The 19,794-nt window shown below is 55.9% G+C and overlaps 1 protein-coding gene across 6 annotated transcripts in view; it reads right to left on the bottom strand.

The window, feature by feature from the left end:
* Positions 1-15,998: 15,998 nt before the first annotated feature.
* The window catches only part of EPHB2 (EPH receptor B2), a 181,207-nt gene continuing 177,411 nt past the window's right edge, over positions 15,999-19,794 (bottom strand). For all 6 annotated transcript variants that reach the window (XM_070251468.1, XM_070251462.1, XM_070251488.1 and 3 more), the window contains exons 14-16: positions 19,398-19,591; positions 17,681-17,836; positions 15,999-17,151 (exon numbers count right to left, since the gene is read on the bottom strand). In XM_070251468.1, the coding sequence (XP_070107569.1) occupies positions 17,043-17,151; positions 17,681-17,836; positions 19,398-19,591 (459 nt within the window). In that variant the 3' untranslated portion in view covers positions 15,999-17,042. The remainder of the gene's footprint in view (positions 17,152-17,680; positions 17,837-19,397; positions 19,592-19,794) is intronic.

Raw genomic sequence — 19,794 nt, forward strand, 5'->3', positions numbered from 1 at the left:
GGCACCATATGGCTCAGTGGGGGCCCTGCAAAAGGCCCCTGGACCTTTGCACGAGTGGGAAGGAGCCCAATAATTACCAAGGTCAAATTTTCTCCTGCCTGGTAGGACAGGGGCTCACTGGGTTTAAATTCTTTCAAAGGACGTAAAGATGTGTCCCTTTCTTGCCCCTGTGCTGTGGGCGGAGGCTGTGTCGTGCTGGGCGCGTGTGAAGCGCAGTTCCCCTCTCTCCGGGCCTCACGAGGTTGGGCCTGGCTCAGGAGTGGAGGCAGCTCCAGGCCACGTCTGTTAGTGGCGGTGGGCGGTCCCCTGCCTCCTGCGTGGGGGGCGGGGAGGAAGGGGGACCAAGTCAGGGCTGAGCCTGGGGGCCTGAGACAGACCCTGAGGCAGCCCTCGGGTTGTGCTCTCTGTGCTGAACGTTCCTCTTGTTCTTCCTGAACCTTCAGTGAAACCTTTTCAAGAGTGACCGTCCGGTGCGTGGCCTGGGCTTTGGGGAATTAAGGGTCTGCTTCCAGAGGGTGAAGAGGCTGCTCGGGCCTGTGTGTGGGGACGGGGCAGCATGGTCTTAGGACTTGAGCCTCTAAAGCGAGGCTGCTGGGGTCAGTCCGGGCTCCACCACTTATTGGTTCTTGCGTAGATTACTTAATCTCTCCTTGCCTCAGTCTTCTCATCTCTAAAATGGAAATAACACTAATACTGCTTCCTTCGTGCGGTTGTGAGGATTAAATGAGGCCATGTACTTAACACATGTAGCATGCTTTCTCTCTCTCTTTTTTTTTTGGATGAGAGGATGGATGAATGGATGGCTCAGTGGATGGATGGATACGTTAATGAATGAACAAATGAATAAAAAGACAGATGATAAATGAAAGGATCAAGGAATGAATGAATAAGTTAATGGATGGGAAAATTAATGGATAGATGGATGGATGGCCCAATGGAGAGTTTAATGGATGCATGGATGGATGGATGGATGGATAAATTAAGGGATGAGTGGATGAGTGGACGTTTGCCACACTCCACGCTAAGCACTTTACATACATCATCTTATTTTAGCCACACAGAAATCCCATGGAAGAAGGAACATTTCTATTTTACAGACAAGGTGTTGAGCTTCAGAGGTAGGAAAAATCACTTCTCCAAGATTATACAACTAGAAAATGCTGGAGTAGGATTCAAACTTAGGTCTGCCTGACTCCAGGCGGTGTCTCCACACGCAGGAGTTTAATGCGCACAGCTGCTGTGGCTCTTTGCGGCAGCTAAAGGAGAACTGGAGTGCATAGGAAGAATCATGGGTTGAAAGGGACGTGACGGCTGGGGCACAAAAAGATGGGGGGCACAGGCGACATGACACTGCCCAGGCCCTTCCCCCAGAGATCTTGGTGGCAGCAGGGGACCCCAGAAGGGGGATCAAAGGAGACCCTCTTTTTGAGGAGGTTGGGGGTGCTGTGAGCATCAGAATGCTGGCTGTTAATGGGAATATAACCCACTGTGGTAAGCAGAATGATGGCCCCCCAGAGATGTGCACGTCCTAATTTCAGAATCTGTGAATGTGTGAGAGTACATGGCAAAGGGGAATTAAGGTCACAGATGGAATTCAGTTGCTAATCAGCTGCCCTTTGAAATAGGGAGATTATGTGAGTGGCCCAATGTAATCAATAAGGTCTTTAAAAGTAGAAGACAGAAGAACAGAGTTAGATGTGGAAGGACAGTTGGAGAGAGACAGCATAGCCGGCTTTGAGGATGGAGGGGCTGTGAGCCAGGTGCTGGCGGCCTTAGGAGCTGGACCAGGCAGCGGAGCAGACCCCCCCGAGAGTCTGCAGACAGAGCAGAGTCCCCCGGACGCCTTGGTTGTAGCCCAGGGGCCCTGCGTTGGACACGAACCCGCACCCTGGTAAGGTAGTAAATGTGTGTAGCTCAGGGTGCTCAATGTCTGGTGCTTTGTTATGGCAGCAACCGGACACTTAGACACCGCAAGTCATGGGAGAGGAGCCTGGGATCCGGGGGTCCAGCAACCCACTCGAGGTTGCACAGCCAGCAGCTCTGACAGCCGGCCTTATTGCTCAGGCGGCTGTGGACGAGGGGTTCGCCTGCCCCGCCCCGCCCGTCCAAGGGCATCTGTGGACTTCTCCCTCCCTCTTCTGAGGGTCCAGCCATCACCTGCTCTTCACGAACGCAGAGATCCTGAGATCTAGAAGGGCAGAGTCCTTAGCGGTGTGATTTTTGTTTCAAACATCCAAATCCGATCCTTAAAACAGTTAAAAGCAGAATTACTCTGGAGGAGTAGAGTTGGGAGGTGAAGCCCGGCCCACAGACCCGCCCTTGACCTCCTGAAGGTCTCCTGGGCACTGCCTTGGGCCCCGGGGCTTCGAGGAGCAGCTTTCTGGGGACACCTTCATTGCTTCACGTTTACCTTACTCCTTAACTTACATGAAAACGTCAGCTGACGCTCATGAACTCACTTGGAGAGCTGGTTGGTAAACACTCGCACACGCTGCACACCACTGGTGGTAGCCGTCTCTGGCTGGTTGTGAGCATTCAGTGATGAGATGTGTGTGCTGGCAGTGCTGTGGGGTGGCGGTCTTCAGCAGCTGCCCCCTCCCCAGGCATCCCCCAGGAAGCTCCCAATCTAGAGGCAAAAGAGCACGCTGGCCAGGTAACTACAACCTCAAGAAAAATTTCCTAGTCCCCCATCTCAACCGTGCTGGCTGCTCCTGAGTTCTTTTTGTTTTCGTTTTTGTTTTGAGGAAGATTGGCCCTGAGCTAACATCTATTGCCAATCTGCCCCCCTTTTGTTGTTCCTCTCCAAAGCCCCAGTGCATAGTTGGGTATCCTAGTTGCAAGTTTTTCTAGTTCTTCTATGTGGGATGCCGCCACAGAATGGCTTGATGAGCGGTGTGTAGGTCCACACCCAGGATCTGAACCAGCGAACCCCAGGCCGCTGAAGCGGAGCACTCGAACTTAACCACTACACTATCGGGCCGGGCCCCCTGAGTTCTTACTATAGAGAAATTCTGGGGCCAACAGCTTGGACCTGAGACATAGTGTTATGAATAAGGCAGGAGTAGGGCGTTTGGAAGGGGTCTCTAGGGCAGCTGATAACAGGTTAACCTTCAGTGCAACCTTCTCTGCTTCCTGCCCCGTCACTGTGTCTCTGGCTCCACGCACACTGGCCTGGACCTCAGCAAGGGGGCGAGCAGGGGCGGCGAATCACGGCTCACCATGCCCCCCAGCCCCAGGATGCTTCCTCTCTGGAGCTCCGCTCTGGGCTGTTACCGGCCCCGGCCTCCAGGGGGCAGCGTGGCTCCATGGACGGAAGGCTGCGCTCAACTTCCGTCCATCCCCGTGCCTTCCAGTGACAGGCGGTGGCAGGGCTGCTCCTGGGGGCAGTAAGGGAGTGACACCTGTGAGCCCCTGCTGTGTGCCAGGCTCTCTGGTGCCGGTTAACTAGTTGACCCTCACGAAGGTCTTGCAAGGTCGAGTCGGTCACACGCTCCCTGCTTGCGTCTCAGGCCATCAGGTACACCTCCCACTGCCGTCCTCATTGCATCCTCCTCAGCCTCCCCCTAACCTGGGGGTCCCTACCCCTCATGCCTTGGATGTTTTAGCTCCTGGCTTCCTGTCACGCCCTCCAACCACTCCAGCATGATCCTTGACGCTTTCCATAACCACACAGGAGGGTGCTCCCAGCACCTGGCCCTTGGGCTCCTCCACCTCGTCTCATGCTGTCCACCCTACCTCCTGTGGTCATTCTCTTGGCCATGACAACAGCAACCCCTCCATCATCTTAATTTTCAGCACCCCAATTTCCAACCACTACCTCCTACCTCTTAGGCCACTTCCTCCAGAATCCTCATTCGGACACCTGCCCTCCCACCCCAGCAGTAGTGCGTTGGTCCTACCCTTTACGTAGTTGTCACCCGTCACACCGCCTGCACTCCGCACCCAGCTCTGCACCCAGGATCTGTTGCTGTCGTCACTCTTGCATTCACTCTCATCAACGTCGTTCCTCTCTGGCTTTATCGTACTCCCCTGGCCGAACCTCAGACTCCCAAAATTATGTCTCTGCCCCTGACTACTCCCCTAACTCCAGACTCACATGTCCAACTGCCCACTTGAGGTTTCAGGGGCATCTCTAATATATGTCCAAAACGGAGCTTGCAGTCTCCCTGACACCCGCTCCTCCTGCAGTCGGCCCACGTCAGTCTGTGGCAGCTCTGTCTTTCCTGGTGCTGAGCCCAGACTCCTGGATCCCCACCTTCTCTCACATGCAGTCCGCCAGCAAACCTCTTGGCTTTGCCTTCACACCACGTCCAGAATCCAGTCCCTTCCCACCACCTCTGCTCCTGCCCCTGCTCCAAGCCACCATCCCCTCCCTCCAGGTTATTACACGGATGTCCTACTGTCTCCCACTTCCACCCTTGCCCCTGTGATGGTTAGTTTTACTGTCAATGGGACTAGGATATAATCCCAGTTATTCACACTCTCAAGAGGTGTTGCCCTGAAGGTATTTTGTGGATGTGGTTGACTCTAAGTAAAGGAGCTTTCCATCCATAATCTGGGTGGGTCTCATCCCATCGGCGAAAGGCCTTGAGAGCAAAACTAAGGTTTTCCTGAGGAAGAAGAAATTCCCTCTCTGGGCTGGACGCGGCCTCAGCGCCTGTCGGGAGTTTCCAGCCCGCCCGCCCGCACTGCAGATTTTGGCTTTGCCAGCCAAATCGCCTAAGCCAATTCCTTGAAATAAATCCCTTAATATGTCTCCTAGTGGTTCTGTTTCTCCGGAGAACCCTGGCTGGTACACCTCCCACCATCACTCAGCAGAGGAGTCAGAGCGATCCTTTTAAAAGTCACATCACGGCACCTGTATTCTCAGTCACTCCGCTGGCTTTCATCTCGTTCAGAGACGAGTTTGAGTCTTTATCACGGCCGAGAGTTTGAGTCTTTATCACGGCCGACAGAGGACCCAGCTCTTCCCACTCTCCTCCCCGTTCTCTCTGCTCCAGCCACCCCTGCTTTCCTGCTGCTCCTTCAACATGCCAGGCGTCCCCCGGCCTTTGCCCCTGCCGTCCCCTCTCCCTGGAAAGTTCTTCCTCTCGCCGGCCGCTCTCTCCCTCCCTCACCCCTTCAGTCAGTTCTGCACTCAGTCTCCTCAGTGAGGTCTTCCCTGACCGCCCTATTTTTGTAAATTGAGGGATAACACAGATACAGTAAAGTGTGTAAAGCACATGAATCTTTACATTGGATTTTTAAAAAATGGCTGTACCTGTAACCGCCACCTGGATCAAGAAGTAGAAAGCTCCCAGCTGCCACGGGGTTCCCCTCTCCACTCCTCGGAAGCACCTCCCCTGCTGAATTCTGTCCGCATTGATTGGTTTGGCTGTTCTTGATCCGTTTACAGTGGGATCTTAGATTATGTGCTCTTCTGTGTCCACTACTCTATTTTAAAACTGCAGCCCCCTTTGAGAACTCCCCAAACTCTTTTCCCCCCAATTTTTTCATGGCTTCATCCCCACCTAACGTATTATTTCTGTTCAACAGCTTAAGTGCCTGTCTGCCCCCCACCGGAACGTGAGCTCCATGTGGACAAGTGTTTCTGTCTGTTTTGGTCATTGCTGTATTCCCAGCACCTGCGAGCTGACCATCACAGGTGGGCAGTCAATAAATATTTGTTCAGTAAATAATAAATCTCCACTTTCTAGCTGATGACCTTGAGGCTCAGAGAGGTGAAGCATGATTTCCCTGTGTCACGCAGCGTTAGTGGCAGAGACAGGATTTGAACCGTCATCTGCCTGAACCCAAAGACCGTGCTCTTGACCCGCTGCGTTAGTGTCTCCATGTTTGAGAGTGTGTCCACCTGTGGAAGGAATGTGAATGGGCACGAGGGTATAGATTCATTCAGAAATATTCTCAAAGTGCCTACTGTGTGCCAGGCACTCATGGCAGCAGCACCGGAGACATGTTAATTAGCAAAGCAGACACATCTGTCTGTTTGTCTGCATGTGCACATGCGTGCCGGCTACAGTGGGAAAATACATGCATGTCTGTGTCTGCATGCTCGTCCACATGTGTATTTGCAGGTGTGTGTCTTCTGTTGTGTATGTGAGTGTAACTCTGTGCCCAAGTGTGTAGGGATGCGAGGCAGCAGAATCTTGGAGCAGACCACCTGGGTTCTAATTCTGGCTCCTGTCCTTCCTAGCTATGTAACTGAGTAAGTTTCTTCAAAATGCCAAACCTCAGTTTTGTTATCTGTAAAATGGGGATAGTGCCAATTGTACTTTCGGGCAGTGCTACTCCAAATGCAGACAGGACTGGTGCCTGTCCTAGAACTGTATGTTTCTGGTCTGTGACAAGATAGGTATAGAAATTTTAGAAACTTTTGTGGCATCATGATGTTGCCATGACATTCAAGTGTGAGCTCAGGGGACTGGTGTCATGTAACAGCGTACGGACAAGTCTGGGTGTTGATTCACAGTCAGACCAGATATTGGATCTGCAAAAGGCTGGAAATTAAAAACAAACCCAGTCTTTCACTACAGATAGTTCGAGAAGTGCGGGTCTAGAGGATTAAGCAGGATGATACATGCAGAGCACTCAGAACCACACCTGACAGGAGAGAGGCATTTGGAGAATGTTCTCTGTTGTCAGGATACGGGGTGAGTGCTTGTATATGTAACTTGATCAGCATGTGGGGTGTGTGTATGCATGAATGTTTGGATGTTTGGGAGTTTATGGCTTTGTGTGTGAATGTGTGTCTATGTGTAGCTGCTGGCAGAAATGAGCACGTATAAATGCGTGGGTGCCCCTGGGTGAGAGGGGTCTTTCTGCATGTGGAGTGTGTAGGGGTGGGCGCTGGGGCAAAGGGATTGGGGCAGGCTCCAGCGAGTTAAGTGGCGGGACCCTCCACCACCAGGGAGGAGGAGGGGCCGGAGCAGCAGCTGAAGTAGTGACAGCATCTCTAGTTTCACCATTGTGCCATCTGGGGGCAGCAGGGGAGGAGGTGCCCACAGTGGGCAGGGGGCTGGTGGCCCCAGGCCTCCTCATGCTGAGCCATCAGGGTTTCTGGGGGAGGGCTGGTCCAGGCAGACACTTTGGTCTGAAGGAATTGGTGGGAGGGTGGGGGGTGGACCATTTCTACAGTCCCACCTGGGGCAGGGCGGGGAGGGGCTCCACAGCCGTGAAGCCAAACCCAGTGAGAGATGATGGGGAACCCCGCCCCCCCGATTCTCTTTTTCTCCTTGATGACATCTTTTGTGGCACTGACAACTCTGTCCCTGTGAAATGACTGAGCCTGTGGATGCCCATATAGAGCCAGGGGTCGGGGCAAAGAGAGGTCTCGGCTGTCCCATGGGTGAGAAAGAAGAGAGAGAAGAAGGTGGAGAGGAAGAAGTGAGGGTTTGGTGAGCGACCTGCGGGGCAGGGACACCTGGGTCAGCGTCCCTGAGCTGGGAGCAGACCCCATGAGATTGTGCTGGATCTTAGAATGGGCAGGAGGGTCTACCAGGAGCCCAGTGTGGGCGGGCACTGGGGCAGGTGATCTAGACTGCTCAGGGGAACTGGGCTAGGACAGACAGAAGCTGTTTTGGGCGATGGGTCAGAGGCCCCAGGCACTCCAAGGAAGGCCTTGAGTTTGCGTGCTGGCCTCTAACTGCTGTGCACCTGGGGCTGGGGTGTGACCCGACTGGCCTCACTGTGGGCTCTCAGAATCTCCTCCGCCCAGCACCCATGAGCAGCTCACAGGAGCTGGCAGCCCTGCCGCTTGGTGTACAAACTGGTATAAGGGGTCATTTGTGATTTTTAATATGGTAGTGATGTTTGCTTCTGAATTACTTACATAGTAATTCACAAAATCTGTTATATCAATGTGGACTTCATACCTTTGTATCTGTTGTCCTCTCTGCCTGGAATACTTTACCCATCCTTAGTTTCCAGGAAAGCTCCCAGTCATACTTGAGAACCCCACTCAGGACCCATAGGGGCTCCCACTCAGGGTTAATCGCACACCCTTCTCAGAAGCTGTGGACATGTGGATTGTTGCACACGTCGCCCTGAGTTGCAATGACCTGAGTACCTGCTGGTCTCCCCTACTGACTGAGGCCTTCTGTGAGCTCAGGTAGGTTTCTGACTGCCACCTTCCCAGTCCCAGCCTCGGGTCTGGCGCTCCAAGGGGCCCAATTCATACGCGGTGAAGTGGTCCAAATGCCCTGGTGAGCTCTCCAGGGCGGGATGCACATGTGAGTGGTTTCTGTCTCCCCATGGTGTCTAACGCAGCACCTTTCATGGAACAAGAATTCAGGGAGTACTTTTGAATGAATGAATAAATGAATGAATAAGTGAGTGAGTGAGTGAATCAACAGACAGCCTCCTGGATCCCATGCCCCTCTGACTTCTCCCCGCTCATGTTTCCAGGCCCAATTTCATCCTCAGCCCCGCTCTACCTCTAACAACCACAGTGTTACCCAAGTGCCATCAACTTCTCCAGGTGTGCTCACTGGTCCCACGAGATGCTCCCTCCCAAGTGGGAAACCCTGCAAAGGATAATACCTTCTTACAGATCCACCTTGCACTTGTAGCATATTTAAGGCTCTGCGGTATCCTAAAGAAATGTGATCAACTGGCCTAAGCCCAGAATTTCCCTAATGTGTTTGACCATGGCACCCTCCCGAAATGCTTTATTTATTTATTTTCTAGCAGAACATCATTTATTTGGCAGACATTTAATGAGAGTCTGCTGTGGGCCAGGCTTGCGCTGGTTGGTGGAGAACACACAGTGTATGGCAGACATGGGCTCAGCAAGATACTAGGAGCCAAGGTTCGTGAGTGCTAAGCACTTTCCATCTCATTTCATCCTCACCTACACTCTAGGAGTTATATATTGTTGCCTCATTTTAAAGACACATGAACATGAGGCTGAGAGCAATTATGTGACCCCTCCAAGGACACATAGCTAACAAATGGCAGAGCTGGGACTCAAACCTGAGGGTTACTGAGAGCAGAGGTCAAACTCTTAAACACGAATGAGTGTTCTTAGAACACTTAGGAGTTACTGCTCGAGTTCAGCACCTCACCCCAGCCCCAACCCAGATCCCAGCCCTAGTCCCAGCTCCATCCTTAGCCAGGAAAACTCCTAGTCATACTTCAGAACCCTACTGAGGACGACTAGGAGCCCCCATTTGTTCCCTGGGGAAACTCAGCAAAAAAAAAAAAAAATACTGTGAGTCCAAGTGATAATTTTTACAATTCACATTTATTTTGGAAAAAAAAGGTTCTGCTAAAAATACTCCTACAAAGGCATTGGAGTAACAGGGTCAGGGGTGCTCATGGACACAGCTGGTAAGATTTCCTTGGTCACAGCAGTGGGGCTCCGGAGGAGCCAGGTCTGACCCACGGCCAGTTGGAACCCCAGCCATGTCACTCCTCAACCCCCAACATTGTCAGGAAAACCCACGTTTCTGACCAGAGGCGTGGTTCTGTGAAACCCCACCAGAACCCCCGGCCCCTGGTTGAGAGCTCTGGTCTGTGGGGTCCAGGCTGAGTGAACACCTGGTGGGGGGCAGTCCAGGCTCCAACTGCACATGGCTCTGACGGCAGGTCCTGGAGGCCATGGTCAGAGAGGGTGTCCAAATGCCCGGAGCGGAGTGCGTCCTGGGGACCTGGGATTTGACTGGCAAAGGGCCTGTCAGTGGAGAGGGGCTGAGTGAGGACCACCGGTAGCAGCATAGCATAGTGATTCCGAGGGCAGAAGCTGGGGTCAGAGACTGGCCAACCGTGTGGCCTGGGAACGCCACCAGGTCGCGTCTCTGAGTTTCCTGGTCTGTGGAGTGGGAATAATTGTGCCTGTCTCGCTGAAGTGCGTGAGGGTTAAGCTAGACACGGTGTATAAAAGTTAAGCATGACACCTGGCACATTGTTGGCACTCAAGACATAGCAGCTATGATTAGGATTTGGGGCTAGGCATGACCAAGCAGAAATTGCTCTTCTCTGCAGTCCAAGAGGCTGATTGTGAGGGAGTGTCCATGCCAGACCTACCCCAGGCCAGCCTCAGGGGCTTGACTTTGTGCCCCCTGCCCACCAGAGTCCCCCTCCATGGAAGAGAAAGCAGCCAGACTTCTCTGAGCAATCCAGAGGCACCTCCCCGGGCTGGCCTCCCAGATCCCCAAGGCAGTGGCCTCAACTGGAAAGGGTAATGGGATCCTTGCAATGGGAGGGGCTGTGTGGCCATGGACTCTGTGTCCCGAGTGTCAGAGAGAAGGCACCTGGCTCTGAGGTTTGCAGCAAGACCCTGGGTTGCCCGGTGTTAAGACTTGGGCCCTGAACAGGAAGGTGGTGTGCCTGGGGGAGATTCCGTGGAGAATCCCTGGCCTGACAGCTCCCTCTCTGGGGGGCTCCACCCCAGAAGAGCCCCTCCCCACACCGAGCCAGCGGGGCCCCTACTTGGCTCCTGAGCTGAGCTGCCTGGCCACCAGCCAGTGGGCGCCGTGGCCTCCAGAAGGCATTGCTTAGCATCCAGCACCGCCCCCCCATCCGCCCCCGGCCACCGGGACAGCCAGGTGTCTCCCAGTCTACCAGGGAGACAAAGTCAGCGTCACACTCAAAAGGAGGGGCTTGGCCCTTGCCAAGGTCCATCTCTGACCCAGATTCAAAGGAGGGAGCTGTTAGGATTTGTTAGCTGTCTCCCTTGCCATCTCTCTCCTTGTTCTCTCTTTGTGCTTTTTCACTGCGAGGGCCATCAGGTTGGGGACCAGAGATGAACAACAGGACTTGATGTCTCAAGAATTAGCAGCATAGACTCATAGGGTGATGGAATCTTAAAAACATGAGAATCTTAGAATGCTGGGGTTTTGCAATCTTAGAATCCTGGAATCTTTTCCCATGGAATGTTAGGATTCTGGACCCTTGTAGCCTCAGCATGGCCCCCAGAGTGTACGTGGTCCTGGCTCTGACCTCCTCCCACCCCCCTCCCATCGTCCCCCTCGAGCAGGGGCTGTCAGACCCTGAGTAGGGACAAGGCCCTTCACTCCCTCTCCTTCCCCCGGGAAAGCCGAGTCTCAGCCTGGGCAGCAGGGGCTGGAGGGGTGCAGATGGAGCTGCAGGTCCAGCCGGGAGCCCCACCCTGCCTTTGGCTGGCCCACTTGGCCAGGTGTTGAGTGAGCAGGCCTGGATAGTAACCTGGGGGTCTTTGGGGTCCCCATAGGGTGGCCCCGGGTGGGCTGCGGGACCCCTCTGAAGGGTTAAGCTCCTGCTGCTTCTTGCTGTATCAGCTTTCCTGAGGCGGGCTGCATGCTGGAAAGCTAAACTCAGACAGACTCTGGGTCTCGGGTCTTTTTAATTTTCCTGAAAGCTTAGCTCAGTCTGAACACATTCTTGAGGGTCAGCCACCACCCCCCCGCCCCCTTCATGGGTCCTAATCCGTGTCTGAGTTTGGGCATCTTATCTGACGATGTCCTGCTTTTCCCTAATCCCTGTCTACACCAGACCCTCCCTCAGCAGCCAGCAGGGCACAGGGCGTCGTGGGCGTGTGGAGAGAGGATTTCAGTGTCTGGAGGAATCTCCTGGAGGAGCTTGTTAACTGGAGGCTCCTGGGCTCGACCTCTGGGATTCTGAGTTAGGGGGTTGGAGTGGAGTCTGGAAACCTGCAAGTGGCATTGTCATAGCCCAGAAGATTCTGATACAGGTGGGTGATGGCAAAAATTTTGAGAAATCCTGGGAGGTGGGAAGGAGGGAGCACGAAATGCAGATGACCTGGGATCCTCTAGGATTCATCTGCTTCCCTACGTGTCAAGTTGGGGTGATAACACCGGTAAGGTCCCCACATGGGGCCTGGCGTAAGCTAAGTGCTCAGTGACTAGTGAAGCCCTGTGGCGTCAACCTCCTAGACCAGCCTCCGACGGGATGTCCCTGAGCCTTCCTGGGTCACAGAACAAAGGCCGAGTCATTTTCTGGGACCAGCACTCTGACCTTGGGTTCCCTGAAGGGGAAGCTGGCCAGCTTTGAGGCCGGTCCCTGTGGCAGGAACCATTTCCCGGGAGGCTGGGTCAAGGCCGGCAGGTGGCGTGCGCATGCGCAGTGTGGCTTCCTAGCTTTCCTCTGGGTCTTCCCCGCACGACCCACGATTGAGAAGGGAGGACCGCAGACCCTTCCAACCTGTCTGGGCGGTCCTTCCAGGGCCAGGGTGACCCAGGTAGAGACGGGCTTCCTGAGCAGTTCGCATGTCACGCGCCCCACCCCCAGCCCCTGCTCACCCCAGCCCTCCGCTCCGTGCCTCCGGGCTCTGCCACGTCCGCCTGCCCGCCTCCCGTGCCGTTACCGCCACTCGCATCTACTCTGGTCTGGTCGTGAGTGGAGGCTCTCAGAGAGGCCTGGAGGGCCCGGTGGTGGAGGGGGGCATCAGCGGAGCGCAGCCGAATTAAGAATCCGGTAGCACAGACTCCAACCCTGCTGTTCCAAGCCGCTGAAATGACTCTTTGGATTATCTGCGTCAGCGAGTGAGGAGGGAAAAGAAAGCAGCAGGGCCTGGCTTCTCCCGGAATAAAGGAGAGCTCTCCAGGGGTCTTCCTCCCTGAGGAGAGAGGGAGCATCATGCCCCCACCTGATGGCTGAACTGCCTCCCCCTTCTAGAACCCGATGTTCCCTCTGCCACTCTTCTGCTCAAGAACCTGCTGTGGCTGGATGATGCATACATCCCAACTGCCTCAACCTCTCCTTAAATCAAGCCCCACCTCCCACCACTCCTCTGGCCCATCCAGACCTGACTCCTCACTGTTGGACCATTCCTGCCTGTGCATCTTTGGTGACACTGTACCTCCCACGTGGAATGACCTGTCTCTCAACTTCCGTCATTTTTAAGACGGCCTCCTCCGTGATGCCCTCCCTGACAATCCTGGCCCATTTGAGCTCTCCCTTCTCTGACTAGCCAGCATCAGACACCAAGTGCTTCATGTCATCCACTTCAGTGTGACGGCGTGGGCACCAGAAGCACGTGAACACAGCCCTGCTCTGCCTGCTCCTGGCTGTGTCATCCTGAACAAGCCACTTCCCCTCCCTGAGCCTCAGTTTCCCCCTTCTCACCGGAGTGTATAAAGTGTTTTGCATGCCTGGCTCACCTAGTCCAAGGCTCTCATTTTACCCAGTGCAGACTGAGGCTCAGGGAGGGGAAATGGCTTGCCCAGATCCATGGCTCAAGTCAGTGATGGGGCAAGGCTGCTGCTGTGGTGGCAGGATGTATTTTCCTTAGCGTCACGCGGCGTCCTGTCCTTTGACTGTGTTTACATTACTTTCCCTGGCAGGAGTCTTCCAGCCGTTGTTACCGTCTTGGAACTACAGGGGCCCAGCAGACAGGCAGGAGTGGCCGAGGGCCCAGCACAGGGTGGGGGGTGGCCAGGGCCTGGGTCTTTCTTGTGCTTCAGCCAGGTGTGAGGAAGAGCTGGACAGGGGTGGGATCCCCCAGTCTTTTGGAGATGAGCCCCTGACTCACCCGAGAGGGGTACTAGGCTAGTGACGGCGCACAAGGGGGCGGCAGAGAGCTGAGCGGTAGCAGCAGCATGGGGACCAACCAGAAAGATGGGGCAAGTCTAGCAGATGCCATCTGAGCAGGAGGCACCTCTGGCTAGTAAACAGCCACTGCCCTGAGTCCCTGAGTGTCCCTGACAGCCGCTGCCACCCTAGCCCCGACTCTGAGGGCTCTTGGTCTATCCCTAAGGCTGTCATCTATTCTGATGGGTCTGCCCACGTCTTGCCAGCTGATGGATATTTTGAATATCATCCCCTGGGAAGAGGCTGGCTGACCATCAACAATAACCCATTTGGGGGGCTTCTGGGGCAGCAGGGGCGGGGGTGATGGCTCGGCTGTTAGCCAGCCTGGCCCTGTGCAGATCTGCTTGTCACACCCTCTCAGAGCAGCTGGCCCCCATTTCCACGGTGCCCTGGCCCACGTTTACAAGGCAGCTTTCCTTCCTTAAGTATCAACTGTGTGCAGAGCAGCCAGAAACTCCTCACATGCTGGGCAGGTGGGGGCTGGCACTGGGGGAGGGTGAGCCAGGAAGGGATTAGTAACCAGGCAGCAGGTGGCTCAGAGCTGTGTGCCTGGGCGAGTGGGCAGCGTCAGTGGAAGGCGCTTGGCAGCATGGCCTGCCACTCCCAGCCTAGAAGCAAGCAAGAGGTGGTGGGGGAGCTGCCCCAGCCACGGGGGGAGGTGAGCATCGCCCCGCAGTCCCGGACGGTCACAGTGACGTCTGTCTGTTTCCCTGAAGTGGAGACATGGAGGGTCGGGCTAGAACCCTCACCCTGAGAAGCAGGCACGTGATAGCCCAGGACCACCGAGGACTCGGACCCTGGAGGGAGGATGGGCAGACGTGCTGGCGAGCAGGCACCAGCCCAGCGGCTTAGGACAGGAAGCCATCTGACAGGAAGCACCAAGTGCCAGCCCCCTGTTGGCCCCCAGAGCAGTGGGGGTTGGGCTGGGGAGACAGAGTTAATCTAAAGAGCATCAGGGCAGCTCCCTCCAGAAGGTGACCTTGTGTGCCGGGACAGCTGCCACTCGTACTGGGCATCTTTAGGGCACAAAGGGCAGCCGGCTGGGCCATGGCTGGCCAGCTTGTGGGAAACCAGCCAGTGCCTTGCCTGTGGCTCGTTCTGCTGTTCCCCCCGGGGGCCCACGCCCCCATCTAATCCTTTCCTTCCCCTTGCATCTCGGGCTCTGGAGAACAGGTGAGTGACAGATGACAGGCTGGTCCATGCTGGATGCTCGCTCTGACCGCGGGCCTTTGGCTGGCCACCTGTGGCCTGAATCTTTCCCATTGGTCAGTGTCCCCTGGACAAAGGGAGAGGTCCCGAGCTGTGGTGTCCCTGGCCCCTCCCTAGCCTCCTCCCTCCACACAAAGAATTCTCACAGTATGTGAGTAGGAGCCCATTTGCTCAGAGAAGGTTAGGGTTGACCAGGATAAGGTGGTCATACCTGTGGCTTCAGGGGTCCGTGGATACTCCGAGACCCTCACACTGCCACTATCACAGCTCACCTAATGCCTGGAGGCCTCTCTCCTGGCCAAGGAGAGCTGAGGGCACCCATCTGCTCCCCGCTCCTGATGCATCCTGCAGAGGCTCACCCTGATTTGCAGGGCATCTGAGTTTGGAGCCACTTTCAACTCACTTCTTTTGTTGCCTGTGCTTTTGACAAACCAGAGCCAGAAAGGCCACATGGACCGGTGATGTCCTTCATGTGTTTTCTCAGCCCTGGGCCTTCTCGAACCCTGAGGAAGGAAGGGTCCCTTAGAAGAGCATCAAGGGTCACTTGACAGGTCCCCAGGGTGCCAGGGCCTCTCTTGGAACTTACAGAGAACAGGGATCATTTTATAACTAAAGCATTTATTTCCATTCAATTCACTAACCGGTTGTTCTGCTCAGGTGCCTGCATTTGCTCACAGGAGAGTCTGTGGGCAGACCCCTTGGCCGATGGTTTTCCCAAGGCCACGACCTTCAGACCTGGGCAAAGTTCTGGTGGAGGGAAGGAGGTGGGAGAGAAATCACACAGTTTCTCCCCAGGGGAGCAAAGCAGCATGCCTGCACGTGTCTGAGGGTGACGCTCTGGTCGGCTGGGTATCACAGTGAATGATCTGGGTCCTGGCCTCTGATGCAGCCTGGTTTAGGCTCCCAGAGCTGAAACTGGGTTCTGGCCATCTGAGGGCACTCAGGAACCTTGGAGGGGCCTATCTGCCTGGAAAGTACTGGACAGACTGGGGCAGAAGGAGAGTGGAGATGTGGGCAAAGACTTCTGGTTCTGCAGCCTCAGAGCCCGCTCGCTTCTCAATCTGTCGCTTTCAGAGAGTCCCGGGGTGGGATGCTCTCCCACCTTGGCCCCCCACCCTCTGCCCCAATCTCGCTCAGTCTCGGAAAGGCCCAGATGGCCCCGTGGCAGTTGGCTTTGGTGAGGCCTGGCAGCAGGTGGGAACTCTACTCGGGGGGGAGGAGGAAAGGGTGTCAATGAAAACCATATAAAAAATCCAGAAATGTGCATATAAAATCTCGCCCTTGGTGTATTGCCTAAGTCAGTAAGCAGAAAGCCCTTCTTCCTGGAGAAGGATCAAGTCCTCAAAAGGGAGGAAAATGTCCAAGTGTCACTTCATTGTCATAAAAAAACCAGCACACACCCCCCCCAAACCAAATCCGCCCCTGACCAAACGCCCCCGAGTCCACCAATCGCTGTAAACAAACCCAGACGCAGGAGCAATCCTCAGTGGCAGTCGTAGCTGACGGCAGTCACTGCAGTCCTCCAGGTGGGGGCTGGCGGGGTGGGCACCCAGCGGGCCGGGGTGGGCGTGGAGCCGCAGACCTGGGGGCGGCCATCCTCAGGAAGGTGACCTTTCTCCCTGACCCAGGAGGACAAAAGCCCCTTTTCAGCCCCATGTGCCGACGGGAGAAACAAGTCTCTTTCATTGGAGTTTCTGAAATATTCTCCAAAGACTGAAAAATTCTTCTGTTTGCCCAGTGGCAGTGGGAACGGGCTTTCCCGGAGTGGTTGTCGGGGTGGCTGCCTGTCCATCGCCTGCCCGTCCGCCCGTCCGCCCGGCTCGTGGCTGTTGAGCCGGGTCTGGAAGAACAGCCTGGGGACAGGAGAGAAGGGTGGCCCGTGTCGCTCCCCTTCACATTTGTTTTCCTGAAAGTGTTTCTAGGCTCTGGCCAGGTCACCTTCCCAGAGGGAGTTGGAGAGAAACTGCTTTTGGTCTCCGATTGGACAAATCGCATGGATCTCCCAAGCCCTTTTTTTCCCCAGGAACAATGATCGCTTTCCTTATTAGAATCCTCTTTAAAAAATATTCCTTGTATTTCCCGCCCCCTCCCAGGATCTATTTTCTTTTGTCCCCATTCCCTTTTTTCCATCATCTGAGTTGCACGTGCTCGTGGTGACGTCTCACGGCCGGGGCGCTGCGTGGTTCTCCCTGTGGTCCGCGGCCTCCCTGCAGGGGCTGGCCTCGCGGTGGACGGAGAGCCAGGGGGCGGGGCGTGGGCGGAGGGGGCGGGGCCTGGAGGAAGAGGTGAGCCGAGGCGGGTGAACGTCAAACCTCCACGGACTGGATCTGGTTCATCTGTGCCCGCATCACCTGGATACTGTTCAGGATTTTTTTCTGGTGGCCGGCCAAGGTGACCCCAACCCGGAGAATGTCCCTTTGGGAGAGAAGCACGTGTGTTAGAGAACTGTGGATAGAGGGGACTGGGGCCAGGCAGAGAGCTGCCTGGGTTTCTGTGGCGGGGGGTTTCCTGCTGGAGAGAGCAAGGGAGGGATGAGGGGCCCCAGTGGCGGCTGGAGCGAGTGACTGAGGTGGAAGGAGCACGTGCCTGGGAGTCCCAGCGCCCAGGTGCACCTGTGTCCTCTGCTACCAAGAAGGAGAGGGAACTCACACTGGCTAAGTACCCACTCGCTCCCTGTCTCCTTTGATCTTCCTACCCACCCGCAGTTCACAGAAGGAAAAACGGGGGCTGAGGGAGGTTCTGTGATTTGCCCAAGGTCACACAGCCAGTAGGTGGCAGGCAGACCTGGGTGTCGATCCAAATGTGACTCCAAAGCTGGCCATCTCACCCCGTGGTCTGCCACATCCCTGCTGGGACCCCGTCACTTCCTCACCCTCCAGAGCCCCTGCCTGGTGCAGTGGGCGGGGAGGGGTGCTAATGGCCGTGGAGGCGGCCGGGCACTTACTCCATCACCATCTGCGACACGACGTCGAAGGAGGTGAAGCCTGCGTTGGCGAAACTCTCCTTGTACTGCCCCATCTTGATGGCCTCCAGCCACTCGGCCACCGTGTTAAAGCTGGTGTAGTCGGGGATCGTGCGGTCCAGCAGTGGCAGGTTGATTCTGGGGGTGGGGTGGGCAACAGAGACAGTCAGGGCACGTGCTGGCATGGGGTGAGGGTAAGCGTGGGCACGGGCACACCTGCGGGCTGCGTGTGTACCTGCATGTGTGTATCCATCTGTGTGAACACAGGTGAGTGTGTGTGTACGTGATTATTTCTGTGTGAGTGCAGGTGTGAGTTTGAACCCATGTAAGTGTACACATGTCTGTGTGTGAATATGAGAGAGTGAGCATGTGTGTGGGACACAAGCTGGGGTGACCCGGGAGGTCTAGGGAGCCTCTGCGGGGCCGTGGAGAGGCTGGCCCCCATGGTGAGGCGGCCACTTCTCCATGCCTCCTGGCTTCAGCAGGGGGCAGTTCAGCTGGGCCAACTGTGCAAATGATTTGCTGTTCCCTCCTCCGTGCCGTTCTCCATCCTTCTCTACCCGGGTTGTGCTACAGGAAGCTGATCCTGTGGACTGCCTCTCAACATCCAGACAAAGCTGGTGGCACTAACGGGAATGACTTCCTGGCTGGCAAGGAGTGAAATGACCCTCATGAGGCTAAAAGCTCAGAGTGAGTTTATCCGGACAGTCAGGAGCAGCTGACGCAGGGTCGTGGTGAGGAGCGACAGGAGAGGCGAACACTGTTGGCCACAAGAACTTGGCAGGTGGAGGACTTGGGTCCAAAGAGTCTCTGGACACAGCCAGCCCCGGACCCTGAGGATAGCTAGCTGGGTGCGCCCCAGAAACCTGTGTGATGGAGGGTCCCTAAGAGTAAGAATATGCAGGGGCAGGAGTGGAGCCCGTGACAGCTGCCCAGACAAGGCGGTGGTGGCTGCAGGCCTATGGGAGCGCGCCCTGGGGGCGCTGGGAGAGGGGAAGCATTAGGATCACTGGAGCTAATGTGAGTTCAGCGGAGCCAGTCTCTGAGGCAGGGACAGTGACCCGAGTGTGGGGCACGTGTGTGTGTGTGGTGAGTATGTTCTGCCGGATGTGTAATGTGTGTGTGCTCACATGCCGATGGGTATGTGTAGGTGTGACAGCCTGAGAATGGATGTGAGTCCATGTGTGCGAGATTGTGTGTGCGTGAGCATAAGCAGGAGCATCTGTGCCTAACTGCGTGTTCACGTACGTGTGCAGGACTGTGTTTGTGTGTGCCTGCATTTGCGTGGCTGTGTTGAGGAGGATGCAGATGCACATCAGAGGGTCCAGCTTTGAGTGTGAGGGTAGCTAGGGAGGAAACAGTGACGAGTAAATCTCGTCACCAGCCGAGATTCTGGTAATTTCTCTTAAACAGTGTCCTCTCTGAGCACGCTTTAGAAGGCGCCTCCTCTGCCACCTATCATGAGCTTCCTTCTCCCCCAGTGGACAGTGTGTGTGCTGCACTCCTCTGCGCCCCCAGGCAGGGCAGACAGTCCGCAAACACCAGTGCTGTCCCTCCCGGATCCCAAGGTGTGGCTGAGAGTGTCTGCTTGGAGCAGGGGGAGCCATGGTGGGAGGGTATTCAGAGAGGGGAAGGGCCGGCTGGGGGGCTGGGGCGGAGCCAGCTGGGGAGGAGGGCCCGGGGCGGGATGGGGCCCTACCCAGAGGAGAGAGGCGCCACGGCTTTGAGGCTGTTGGGGTTGCGGATCGTCTTGTCCAGCGTGTTGACGATCTGGCCGAACTTGGGCCTGTGGTTGCGGTCCTTCTGCCAGCAGTCCAGCATGAGCTGGTGCAGGGCGCTGGGGCAGTCCATGGGCGGCGGCAGCCGATAGTCCTGCTCTATGGCGTTGATGACCTGGGGACCACACAGGGTGCGGTAGGGTTGGGTGGGTGGGGAAGAGCATCTGCCCTCTGGCCTGGCCCATCTTGCTCCCAGTGCGTTGCAGGACAGACCTATTTGGTTGCCATGGCAACTGCCTCCACCTCCCTGAGGCAGCCCCAGGGATGGGCCTTACCTGGGTTCCGACCATCTCTGGCCTCAGTCTGACCTGGCAGCTG

The sequence above is a fragment of the Equus caballus genome, chromosome 2, assembly GCF_041296265.1.
Source record: "Equus caballus isolate H_3958 breed thoroughbred chromosome 2, TB-T2T, whole genome shotgun sequence".
Classification (NCBI taxonomy): domain Eukaryota; kingdom Metazoa; phylum Chordata; class Mammalia; order Perissodactyla; family Equidae; genus Equus; species Equus caballus.